This window comes from Trichosurus vulpecula, chromosome 2 (assembly GCF_011100635.1).
Source record: "Trichosurus vulpecula isolate mTriVul1 chromosome 2, mTriVul1.pri, whole genome shotgun sequence".
NCBI lineage: Eukaryota > Metazoa > Chordata > Mammalia > Diprotodontia > Phalangeridae > Trichosurus > Trichosurus vulpecula.
The window spans coordinates 413,785,291-413,799,155 of NC_050574.1; the positions used below are offsets into that span (position 1 = coordinate 413,785,291).

Genomic DNA, 13,865 nt, shown 5'->3' on the forward strand with positions numbered 1-13,865 from the left:
AGATGCTAATAATACCATCAATGGATATTTGTATAACACTTTATAGCTTTCAAAGAACTTTTCTATAGCTCAGTCTTGGGCAAGTAGGTGGCACAGTGGATATAGTGCCAGGCCTGGAATCAGGAAGTCTCCTTTTCCTGAGTTAAAAATCTGGCCTCAGACACTTAATAGCTCTGTAACCCTGGGCAAATCGCTTAACTGTGTTTGCCTCAGTTTCATCATCTGTAAAAAATATTAGCTGGAAAAGCAAATGGCAAACCACTCCAGTATCTTTGCCAAGAAAACCCTACATGGGATCATGAAGATTCAAATACCACTGAAAAAAAATAACTAAACAGCAACATATTTTAATCTCATTTAATCTTACAAACAACCCTGCATGAGGCAATTCAGTCTAGTATATAGAATGCTGTTGTTGTTTGTCCTTTGTTCTGGAAGAGGACCATGATGTCAGGAAGGTGATATCATGACTTGCAAGTGAGTTGGATTTAAGTGAGGAAGGGCTGTGCAGAGTCACCAGCCTCACTCTCTCCTCATGAGCCATCTGGGTCCACTGACAAGATACAGATCAGGATGACTGGAGATGGCCCTGGATGCCACAGAATGCTGGCTTTAGAATAAAAAAAGACCCAGATCAAATCCTAATTTTCATACATACTGGCTATTTCACCAGGAGCAAGTCACTAAACTTTAAAACTAAAAGTTGCCCCTGGCTATAAGTTACAGACGAATTACTGACTAACATTCACAGGGGCGAGGGTTCACGCAATGAGAGTTCCCCACTCTGACAAATTCACAACTCTAGGCCCAAACAAGAAATTCTTATAGAGTAGGGAAAGCATTTCCACCATTTTAAGGATATGGAAAGTGGAGGTTAAACCACTGGATCGGGGTCACACAACTAGTAAGTTTCAGAACCAGGATTTGAACGCAGGCCCTTTTGATTCTACATCCAGCACTCTTATCTAAAATACCACAGCGCTTCTCTACATGAAAGCCAAGAAACAGAGAAGAAGAAAAAAGGAAAAAAAGAACTATCCCAGAAGGAAAAACCCACTGTCCGGGGGGGAGGGGAATATCTAGGATCTGGACAGGTGAAAGGATTTGGACAGATAAGGGAGACAAAATAAAGGGCTCCTGTACAGGGGATCATTAACTTGATATTCTGCTTTGAATTGCTTGCCTTTCAAATGTCAAGCATCACAGAGACTCTGGGAAGGAAGGGAAGAAGGCACACCGACAGCAGAAAGGAGAGAGGGTGGGAGAAGAAGACAGGGCTGGGTTTCACGTCACTCACTGTTTGTCTTCAGTTTGCCGGGCTCGCTGTTCCGACTGCCAGCCTGATTAATAGCTTTGACGATGAAGATGTACTTGGTGCCGCTCTGGAGCCCGTGAACTGTGTAGTGGTTTTGTTTGATGTTGGGCACAATCATCCAGCTGTCGGCGGAGTTACACAAACCTGCAATTTCAACCAAATGCATTTTGTCATGACTTTTTTTTCCTTCTTTCTCTCTCTCTTTTCCCTGCAAAGGATGCACTTTAGAACTCAAGGAGCAGCATTTAAAAGCTGCATAATTTGAAGTAAATTGAAAGGTATTTGTAAGGTGTTGCTTTTTTGGGGGGGGGGGGCTTAACTCCTTTAAGAAACATGTCTAGTGCCGTTGCTTGTCCTTCATTCTGGAAGAGGACCAAAGACATGAGGAAGGTGATGTCATGACTTGCAAATGAGTTGGCTCACTTGCTCTCCAGTATCTTTTCTTTTTAAAGTAATTTTACCTGCTTCTGCTGACCAAAATAACTATTCAGATCTTAAAGACTTATCCCTACCCTCTGTCTTATTGTACCTAAGAGTAAAAGCATATAAAATCCACTTGAAACTGTTCTTGTTTATTAAGCATCAGCCTGGGGCGGCTGGGTGGTGCAGTAGGCAGAGCATGGGGTCTGGAGTCAGGAAGCCTCCTCTTCCTGAGTTCAAATCCAGTCTCAGACACTTACTAGCTATGTGGTCTTGGGCAAGTCGCTTAATCTTGTTTGCCTCAGTTTCCTCATCCATAAAATGAATTGGATAAAGAAGTGGCAAACCACTCCAGCATCTTTGCTGAGAAAACCCTGAATGAGGTCACAAGGCGTTGGACACGGCTGAATGACAAGCAGAACTCTGTGTCTCATATACAGTAGGTACCTAACAAATATTTGATTTGATTCCTGTTTCATGTTCTAGAGGAATTTTTTTCCATCTTAAAAGATTTTATTATATGATTATAAACTTCAGTTAGTATTGCCAGGAACAGCAGGGAGAGCTCCTGCAATCCAATTTCACAAATATTTATTAAGCAGCCTCTTATGTTAATAGAGTGGAGAATATAAAAATAAGACAGAATTCTCTAGCCACTACTTTTCCATTGCCCATCTTATCGTCCTTGTAGGCCGAGTGTTCTTAACGTCTCTTACATCATGGACCTCTTTAGTAGTCTAGTGAAATCTCTGGATCCCTCCTCAGAATAATGTTTTTAAATGCAGAAAATACACATAGCAGAACAAAAGAAATCAGTTATGTTGAAATTCTGTTATCATGATATTATAGAAACAAGTTTATGGACTCCTGGGTCCTAGGCCCTTTGAGTCTAGGCCTTCAGGGACAGAGAACAGAAGAAACCAGTAAGGGGGAAAAAAACAGAGATTTGTGTTCATTAACTAAGGCAAACACCTGATAAGACACCATAATTGTGTTAAGTTAGCTAAGCAATGATACTAGCAAGAGGAAACTCACGACCCAGGCTTGATCTTTGAAAAGTGTCAATAAACAGCAAGCTTTTGACTAACACTATCTTTCCATCTTTTGGCCTCAAAAATAAAACAGGGCCTCGGGTATGGCAGAGTTCTGCAGGATGTGGGTTAGGAGGCAGGCAGATTTATGATCATGGGAGTATGGGCAAGCCTGTCTCTTTGTACTTTTAAAAGCTGGCGGATACTGGAAACTGTTCTTCAGTGGCAGGGTCTACCTTCTCCCTTCCCCCATCTGTCACCACTCCAACAAAATCTTCCTTTTATCCCCAGTGATTGCTCTGTCAGTAGGTTTCCGGAGGCTGCTCAATTTCCTCCATCAATTGGAATTTGAGGTCTGGGCCTCTCCTTTCTTTGAGCTATATAGGAATACATGCCTCTGGGAACTTTTTTTTTTATCAAAATGTTCCCACCTCCTCTCAAAATAGTCTACAAGTGCCCTTTAGTTGATTTGGGATTCCACACATTGTTTCTTTTGTTGGTAAAACATATATACTTAAGTCTGAACACTATTTCTACAAAAGCGCACTTCTTCTGAGTTAAAAAGGACACTGATATTTCTTCAGAATGAATCATGGGATAATCAGTCAAATCAAAAAAATATGATACGGATGGGACGCATCTCTGATGACTAGACATTCTGGTCATTTTCTCATGATTTAAGATAGTGATTTTTTTCTCCCCCACCAGCACATAAACACAGGGCTTGGCACATAGTAAGCATGTAGTAAATGTATTTTCACTCATTCAGTTTAAGCAACTTTTCCATCTGCCCTGTTTCCAAATCTCAACTCTGTAAGATTTCATATACAGGGTGAGAGTAACCTATTGCACATTATTGTAATGGAATACTATAATGCAATTAAGCTGGGCAGTTATCAGAAGACAAAGAAATCTGGAAAGATCTTTATGAAATCATGACAAAAAAAAGAACCAATAGAATGAATTACACACTAGCCACAATCATATAAAGAAAAAGTGAATGAGAATGACAAAAGAGTCTGTAAAGGACTTAGAGAGAGTGACTCAAAAGGTATTAGTAAATTTTAGATATTTAAATTAACTAATTTACATGAAAATAGTTACCAAGAAAGCATAGCTTATATTGATATTTAATATTGTTTTAAATAAAATATTTAATTTCTTTAAAGTTATGGTAAATGCTTAATATTTCACTGCTTGGTCTGTATTATTTAGAGATCTGAAGGTGAGAAAGACAAAGGAAGAAGCAGCCAGATACCTTCCTCCTCCCCTCGTCTCTTGTCTATAAAAGCCTACTGAGTAAGCCCTTACTTGAAAAAATGGTTAGCAAACCAGAGCAATTCCCTGCCTCTTATTTATCAAAGTCAATCTCTTTCAACCTACCTCCTCCATGAATGTGAATGGAATGAACTCAATTCTCTAGAATCCTTGAGATTTGTGAACTCCATGGCTAATTTTGCTTCTGTACTTCCAAAATTTGTTATTTTATTAGTATAGTCCCATAGATTGCAAGTCTTCTACACTATGGCAACCAGCCTCTTCAGGCATCCAACTACCACAGGTTGGTCCTTGAATGACAGCTACATAGTTAGTTGCCAGGCTGATACTGGAAACCATTCCAGTTCAGTAGGACTGCTCCTTTAGCATAGCCTTGGGAAGCCTGGTTTCATTTCCATACCACCCTGAGGCATCAAAGGAGGCTATTAGTGGAGGCAAAAATCTAACTATTAAATTTAAATCTCACCAAAGAGGGAAAATTTTGACCTTTGCACCATGGGCCCTGAATGGCATTTAACTTCCTTTTGGAATTTAATAAGCAGATGACAATATTAATACAGAAATTCTAACAAAGCATTTCCATTGTTCTAGGGTCAGATCACCCAAATGCACTGTTATCATTCAACAAGAGCTAAGTAATCATGATGACAACAGTAACAAAATGGAACAAAGACAACAAAAGAATAAAACGAGACTCTTACCTGCTGTTCTGCTTTTACAATTTTACTGTTTAGTTTCATGTGTGGAAATAAAACAGCTAATGTGGTCTAGGCAAGTGAATGTAAAAATGTTTCAATAAACTTTATATCACTGAGCAACCCCAAAGCTCAGGTTTAATTTAGTGGTGGGAATGCTTTCAGGGACATTATAACGCAGATGTCTAAAATTGCTCCAGACTGAAACTTGGCATACAATCCAAGGTCTTAGCCCAACAATGATTTAATTTTTTTAATCTTTTCAAAGTAAAAAAGGGAGGTAGGCTGTCCTCATTACTTAGAAAAGTTCACTAAATTTTCAGAAAATGTTAAAACAACAGAAAGGTTTATGGAAGGGCAAAAATGGGTTGGGTAAATTTATATTTGGATAATGTGCTTTAATTCCCACTAGTAACTATCAATGTTCAGATTCAACTCTACAATGTGATTGTCTAGATAATAGTTGAATGGAAAGAAAGATACATTTCCCATTTTTTCTTTTGGAATTCAGAGTAAATGGAAGAAGGAAACATGGAGAGTACTATTAGTATGATTTTGCTATTCTTGACACTGGGCCAGAACCATCCTGCATCTGGTGCCTTGTTTCTCTAGCTTCTTCCTAAATGCCCAAACTCAGATATCCCACTGTGTAGTGTTGAGAAGGAAGGCTGTTTTACATCTTCCTTCCAAGAAAATGCCCACAAATTCATTCCAAAGATGGTAACTTTTCTTTTCTCCAAACCAATTTGTGGAACCAAGTGATCTTCCAACATTCAAATTTTCTAATATAAGCCAGTGTTAAAGAACATTGATAGAACTTGCAAGATAATTAGCTCATAATGAACCTTAATTGCCTTTTTTCAATCATACATTTTTCTGTCTCCAAGCATATAGGATCAGGAGGCAAGGAACATTTTTCTCAATACTATAGCTCATTACAAGATTTTAATTACATTTGGGATTTCAGACCCCTGTATTCAAGCCAGCCATCTTGCTATAAAACATTATATGACATAGCCAATGTGGAAAACCCTTGGAGAAGCTGTAAACCAACTGCTAACCTTCTTTCCCTCTTTGTAAAGATGTGATAGATCTGCACATTTCTTCTCCTCTAAAAATAACATTATGGTTAATGACCTTTAATGAACTTCCTTTAATTACATGGATTAAATACAGATTACACTGATATGAAGACCCAACAATGATTGTTCCTTTTGATTTTTATGTTTCTAGTCAAGTATGAAGCCTTTAGAAATAAGCATCATTTAATACCTCACGCTTTGTAAAAAGGCAATCCATATAATTTTTAAAATATGGAAACATTTTAAAATAAGTACAAATTGATAATAATAAATTTTTTGATTAGTCATGTCTGATTCTTTGTGATCTCATTTTGAGGTTTTCTTGGCAAAGATACTGAAGTGGTTTCCCATTTCCTTCTCCAGCTCATTTTACAGATGAGAAAACTGAGGCAAGTACGGTTAAGTGACTTGCCCAGGATCACACAACCAGAAATTATGTGTTATCTCAAAACATAAAGCATTTTTTCATATACATGATCTCATTTTATCTTCACAACAACTCTGTGAGGTTAGATAGTCTACGTGTAGAAGAAGACAGTTGAGCTGAGAAAGGTGAATGGGCTTACCCTCACTCATGCAGAAATTAATAATAGCTAGCAATTACATAGCACTTTGAAGTTTGCAAATCCCTTTACACAGATTATCTCATTTGGCCCTCACTGCTACCATGAGAAGTAAGTATTATTATCCCCATTTTAAGTTGAGGTTAAGTGATTTTCCCAGGGTCACACAGCTAATAAGTAAGTTTCTGAGGCAGGATTTTAAACTCAGACCTTCCAGTCCCCAAGTATAACACTCCATCCTTTGCATCACCTAGCAGCCTCCGTAATAGTAAGGGGCACAGCTGGAACTGAACTTGGACCTTCTCATGACAAATTGAGATCTAATACCTGTTTCATGATGCTATGTTGCTTCTCCCTTAAAAAATGAACAAACCCCCCCCAAAACTCCAAGTCCTTAAGTTCTTTGGTGGAGAGAACTATTTTCCTCATCCATCTGTGTTACTGAATTGAATGTAAATAATGACTATAATATATTATGGAGTGGAATACGACAGGTCCATTGGCACATATGTCTTGGACAGATACTGCACGTGTGCAACAAACTGGGCCAAGAATTGAATAGGAGGAGGAAATTCTGAAATGCTTTTCCATGACTTTGGGGCTTCTCTCCTAAATCTATCTTTTTTTCCTGTGAATTTTTTTTCTAGTGCTATGTTATGTCTATAAATCACAAAATACCAGTGACCAAGGAATCAAAATTGTTGCTCACACAAAAGAATATGGAGAAGTGCATCATGGGCAAAGGAAGGCTGTAACACATTTTCAACAACCAACTGGTCAAAAGTTTGTGTTAAATAATCATCCAAAAGCTGTATTGTAATAAAAGGAGGTGGGTTAGGCATATAGTAGAAACTAGGCAAAAAGGATGGTTATTATGCTGCCCTGGTACCCACATACTATCAACAGATTTGTGGAAGGCCTCTAACATGCTGAATAGACATCTTGTAAAGGATTTACAAGTCAATATGGGAGAGAGTAGCCCAGGACAAGAGCATATGAAAGGCTGGTGGCATGTGCTATCACAGGGTGCTCCTACTTTGATGAGATCATTATTTAAATTGAAGTAATAAAGTATATGGTGAAGGTCAGACTAGAGGATCTTGAAGACCCATTCCAGATGAGCCACCCCATGAAATCTGACCCAAGTAACCTTTATTTGGGTAGCTAGGTGGCACAGTGGATAGAGTGCTAGACCTGTAGTCAGGAAGATTCATCTTCCTGAGTTCAAATCTGTCCTCAGCTGTGTGATCCTGGGCAAGTCACTTATCCCTGTTTGCCTCAGTTCCTCATCTGTAAAATGGGTTGGAGAAGGAAATGGCAAACCACTCTAGTATCTTTGCCAAGGAAACCCCAAGTGGGGTCATGAAGAGTTGGATCCAACTCTCCTTCTTTTAATCAAAAGGACTGATGAACGTTAGTGTTGCCTATTACTGTAAAACACAAAATTGCTAACAACCTTTTCTGTAATTGAGTTGGCTTTTAATTTTAGCTCATTCGTTGGATGTTATACTTGGAAATGTTCAGGACTTGACTACATTGGTTTGGCTGAATTAAGAAACCAGAACAAAAAAGTGCTAAGATTCCTGCATGTGCTCCCAAGTCAGGTCAGCACCTGCATTACTGTTTTACTTCAGCTCTGGGAGGACCAGTCTGTTTAGCACCTGAGCAGTAAATGAGGCAGACCTGGAATGTAACGCCTGTTCCTTGCATAAAGTCCTTTCTGGCAACAGGTGCCATGCATCAAACATTAGGCAGATAACTTTCCTGAAATCATCTAATGTAAATCTGGGAGTTCCCAGACACCTAACTGCTTCACTATACAATATTTATACATATTTTATGAGCCTATGTATTTAAATAATTTATGAATTAGCCAGATGGAAAACTTTTTTATCTGGAGAGACTAATTTCATTCAGTAGATCCTGAAATACAGCTCATTTTAGCATGAGGTTAGGATTTAGTATTGGTTTCAAGTTAATGGATTCATGGTGGGATAATATTGCTTAACCAAAGCTCCATGAGCATTCGAAGATTCAAGAAACTTTTTCTACTTTGTCCTTATGAGGACCAAGGAAAAATTACTTAAGAAAATGTGTACAGGAATAAAGTATTTCTCAAATAACAATCCTGTCATTCCCCTCCCTCCTCCTTCACATAATAATAATACTAATGGGCAACTAGGTGGCACAGTGGATAGAGCACTGAGTTTAGAATCAGGAACTCTCCTCTTCCTGAGTTCGACACTTACAAGCTGTGTTACCCTGTGTAAGTTACTTAACCCCCTTTGCCTCAGTTCCTCATCTGTACAATGAGCCGAGGAAGGAAATGACAGACCACCCTAGCATCTTTGCCAAGAAATCCCCTAAAACAGAGTCACAAAGAGATGGATGCGACTGAACAACTACAAATATGGGGAACACCATTGGTTCACAAAGTGATTTCACATGTATAGTGAAAAGGCCGAATTTCTAGAAAGAACAAACTTGGGCTAGAGGCCCAGCTTTCACATTTCCTGGCTAGGTGACCACAGACAAGAAGCTTTTTTCTCTCTTGGCCTAGATTGGGTCATTTGTAAAGTGGGGATAATAATACCTGGCCTACCTACTTAAAAGGTCAAGTGTTATTATCCCCATTCTACAAATGACACAATCAAGGGCATTGTGGGTGAGCTAATGCATGTGGAAGGACTTTGTAAACTGTAAAGTGCCATGTAAAGTAAGGTATTATTACTGTACTCACATATATTGAACTTGAAGTAGGCAGACAGGGCCAGGGATTATGACCTTTACTTTACAGATGAGGAAACTGGGGCTGAGAAATTATACTGGTAGCCGTTCATTAAATTGAACTTGTTCCAAATTACCTATTCTGGCTACATGACACAGTTGCTCAAAAACTTTGGTCCTTTTAATCTTCTGTAGATCTGTGAAGAGTTTTGGTTACTATATTCTTTGGGGGCGAATCATGATTCTACTTCTTTCATTTGACTTTCTGAACCTATAAAATCTTCTGTCTCCCTGAATCCTATTCCCCATACTTCCTAACATTTTCTGAAATATACCTTCGCTGAGTATTATCCAAGAGTAGTATCCATCCCACAACACTAAGCCTATTATTTCCAGAGTTAGCTTCTAATATGGAATTCCTTATTAGCCTGAGTCGGCTCAGTCTTAAGTGCCTATGTACTCTCTGGCTGAACACCTGTACCATCATTGCGCCCTTTAGGATGCATATTTTCAGCCTGAGATTCTGTAGGTTAACCTTGTTTTTTTATTACACATGGATAGCTCTTCTATATACACAGATGCTTAACAGGGTGTGATGCCAGTGATCATACCACCTCTGATATTGATCTGTGACCTCAGATCAAAACCAATTTACATTCTGTCATTCTGAGTCAAGTCAAGTCAAGAAGCACTTATTAAGCACCTACTGTATTTGAGGCAAAAGACAGTACCTGTGTGTCTCAAGGAGTTTGCAGTCTAATATGTAATCCTTGTCATCTCTTCTCATAATTCCTGTGTGAAACAGATGGGACCCACCCAATATACTGCAGCCCTTTCTCTGGCTCATTTGACATTATGTGAGAACAAATACAAATGTTGGCTTTTGTTTCATTAGGGCTCATTAGGTGCATGATGCAGAGCATATCAACTGCCCAGGAAGGAGTAGTGAGGGTAAAAGTACATGGAGGTGTGTGGATTGGCCCATAATCCAAAAGGTTCAAAACAGCTTCCTTCTATATAGAGTTGATGCAGGCCAAAAAACAAGAACAAACAAAAGAAAAACAAAAGGAAAAGATCTTTGTGTGTTTTTCTCTTTAGAAGGGATAAAACCTTTTATACTTTGCATGTCTTGAAGAGATTATTGTATGTTAGCACTATAATAATTTATTTTTTTAAAATATACTAACTCTGTGCCTGAGGCTGCACGCAGAAGAAATAAAATCTGCCTTTTCACAAACGGATTTCAAAAAAAAACAAAACAAAAACCACAACTCGGATTTCTGCTAATTGTGAAACTGTTTTTTTTTCTCCAAGTAGTATAGTCTTGGAATTGTAAAATTAGAATGAGATACTTCAATTCTGATATTCTGGTTGCTAATTAAGTATTTGATCCAGTTAAAAAGCAGTAATTGAAAAAAATTCAAAATTACTAATGATAGGATTTTTAAAAATGTGGCCAGGAAGAAAACATGTGACATATTACATTTCCTAAATATTAATAATTGAGCATTGATAGCATTTGTTTTAGGGCAGCTAGATGACACAGTGGGTAGAGTGCTGGGCCTGGAGTCAGGAAGACCTGAGTTCAAATTTGGCCTCAGATACTAGCTGTGTGAACCTGGGCAAGTCACTTAACCCTGTTTGCCTCAGTTTCCTCATCTGTAAAATGAACTGGAGAAGGAAACGGCAAACCACCCCAGGATCTTTGCAAGAAAACCTCAAATGGGGTCACAGATTTGGACACGTCTAGACAACTGAGCAACAGCAACATCTTTTTAAAAGATAGCCTTATTTTTATCTAATCCTAGTAGATTGCCTTTAACTACATGTAAATATGTATATGTGTATGTATAAGAAAAGGATAGGAGATTAAGGATGGTTATCTACCAGGGCTGATTCTTGGCATGAAGCAAATTTTCACAAGTCAGATATTCTTTACCTTACCCCCATGTTATTTTCCTGAACTTGCACTGTGTGGACCCTTACTCCTTCAGATTGGGACTCATTGCTTCTGAGATCATTCAATTGTCATCTCTACACAGATAATTCTTAGATCCATTTATCCAACACTACTTTTTCACCTGAGTTTCAGTTTTATGTCACCAACTGTCTGACCCCTAGTCTTCTCAAATTCAATATGTCCTAAACAGAAGTCATTACCTTTCTCCAAAACTCCTATTTTCTTCCCACCTTATATATTACTATTGAGGGCATCTTTATCCTTCTGATCACCCCGATTTAATAAACATCGGTGTCATACTTGACTTCTCATTCCTGCCCAATCCAATCAGTTACCAAATCTTGTCTTTTCTGTCTCCACAACATCTCTCACTTACATCCCCTTCCCTCTACCCACATAGCCAACCATTGTAATTCAGGCTCCCATCATCTCTTGTCTGGACTATTGGAACAGCTTTCTAATTGGACTTCCTTTCTCAAGTTTCTCCCAAACCCATCTTCCCAAAGTGATTTTTTGTAAAACACAATTGTAACCATGTCAACCTCCTACTCAATAAACTCCAATGGCTCTCTGTTACCTCTCAGATCAAATATAAACTCTCGTTTGGAATTTAAAGCCCTTTACAACCTGGCACCTTCTTATCTTTCCAGTCTTTTATCACATTACTCCCTGCCATGAACTCTACAGTCCAGCTACCCTAATCAACTCGTTTCTTTTCACATCTTCATGCTTTTGCCCCCGTTGTCTATCATGATTAGCACACCCTCCCTTCAAAACTCTAAGTCTTAGAATCTCTGGTGTTCTATAAGATTCAGCTCAGATGATAACTTTTATAAGAGGACTTTCCTTCTCTCCCAGTTTCTAGTGCCTTCTCCTCACAGGCTACCTCCCATCTCCTCTGGGATTTTCTCATATGCATGTTGTCACCCCCATTAATTAGAATGCAAATTCTTTGAGGGCAGAGATTGTCTTTGCTTTTTCTTTGCATCTCCCGCACTTAACACAGTGCCTGACATACAGTAAGCCCTTAATATATATTTGTTGATTGGTTAATTAATTTGCCAAAACAAAAAATGAATCAGAAGTAATAACTAATGTGTAAGTTCATGGACATGTTTTTAAAAAGAATACATTTTTTCTTTTTTTTTTTTTGAAGTGGGGAAGGCAGGGACAAGTGGGATTAAGTGACTGACCCAAGGTCACACAGCTAGTAAGTGTGTCTCAAGTGTCTGAGGCCAGATTTGAACTCAGGTCCTCCTGACTCCAGGGCCAGTGCTTTACTCACCACACCACCTAGCTGCCCCCTACATTTTTTTCTTTACTATATTCTGATACATGCCCAAAAAGGAAAAAATTCTCAGAAAATATTATCTGTCTTCTGTCCCCAAGAGTTAGTGGAAACCACTTCTTGAAATGTTACCTGGTCCTTCCTAATGATGAGTTTTTGTGGTCTCTTCATAGTTCTCCTTACTCTCTCCAAAGCATATCAGCCACACAGTCCTTCTTGAAATGCCTCCCTACTTTTTAATTCCACGATAGTGTACTTTCTTAACTCTCCTACCTTTCAGACTGCTCCTTCTCTGTCTGATTTTTTGGTTCCTCTTCTTTTTCCTTTCTTTTAAATATAAATATTTCCCCAGGCACAGTTCTTTGACTTTTCTGCAATATATGTTCTTACTCAGCAGCCTTATGTAATCTCACAGCATAAGCTATCACTTTCATGTCTTTAGCCTCCAAATTAAAAAAAAATCCAGCCTTGCAATTCTGATTGTTAGATATCACCACCCAAATGTCCTACTAGCAATTCAAATTTAATATGTCCAAAATTAAACACATCCTTATCCTTCCAAACCCGCTCCATTTCCTGATTTGTCTAATTCTCCTTATATTGGCACCAATATTTTCTCAGTTTCCCAAGTTGAATTTTATTCTTGATTCCTTTCTGTTCCTTAGCTAAAGGGCCAATCAGGCTCCAAGGACTGTTGATTTTATAACCACAATATCTCTTGAATTGAACCCCTTAGTACTACCATCTTAGATAACGCACTCGTAATTTCTGGCTTGGACTACTAGAACAGCTTCCCAAATATTCTCCCTTGCTTCAAGTTCTTCTTCTCTTTCCAAGATGCCCTACACAAAAAATTCAGATGAATCTCTGATCATATTATCTTAGTTTCCCACTGCCTACCAAATAAAAGCCCAGATTCCCCAGGGCAAGCTTTATCAGCTTGCACTCTGGTTATTATCATCCCCATTTCCAGTCTTAGCCCATATTTCTCCCCTACACAAACTAGATCCCTGGGTACACTATCCTTCCCTGTTCCCACACCTTTGTTAACATGCCTTTTACTGGAATGTTTTCTTCCAATTTTGTGCCTAGAAAATCCTTCCCCTTCTTCAAGGCCAAGAAAAAGTGCCATCTCATTCATCATGCCTTCCCTGATGCCATCGCTATAATCTCTCCCTCTTCTGAACTCTGTCTTTAAAAAAAATAACACTAGTATTTTTATAGCATTTTAAAGTTTGCAGAAAGCTTTACATATGGGATCTCATTTTGTCCTCATAACCATGGATGGTAGGTGTTATTAATCCCATTTTACAGCTGAGGAAACTGAGGAAGAGGCTAAAAGGTTTGCCAGGATCTTCCTTACAGTGGTCTATTCACTGTATCACCCAGCTGTCTCCATATTTTATTCCACTCATATTATGATTTGCCACAACCATAACGTAGAAAAACACAAACACACACGCATATACATATACATATATATGTATAGGGGCTATATAAATGTAA

The 13,865-nt window shown here is 38.5% G+C and overlaps 1 protein-coding gene across 1 annotated transcript in view; it reads right to left on the bottom strand.

Annotated features, from left to right (window-relative positions):
- The window catches only part of MID1 (midline 1), a 155,694-nt gene that overhangs the window by 12,155 nt on the left and 129,674 nt on the right, over window positions 1–13,865 (bottom strand). The window contains exon 8 of the mRNA XM_036745630.1: window positions 1,298–1,459. Within this exon, the coding sequence (XP_036601525.1) occupies window positions 1,298–1,459 (162 nt within the window). The remainder of the gene's footprint in view (window positions 1–1,297; window positions 1,460–13,865) is intronic.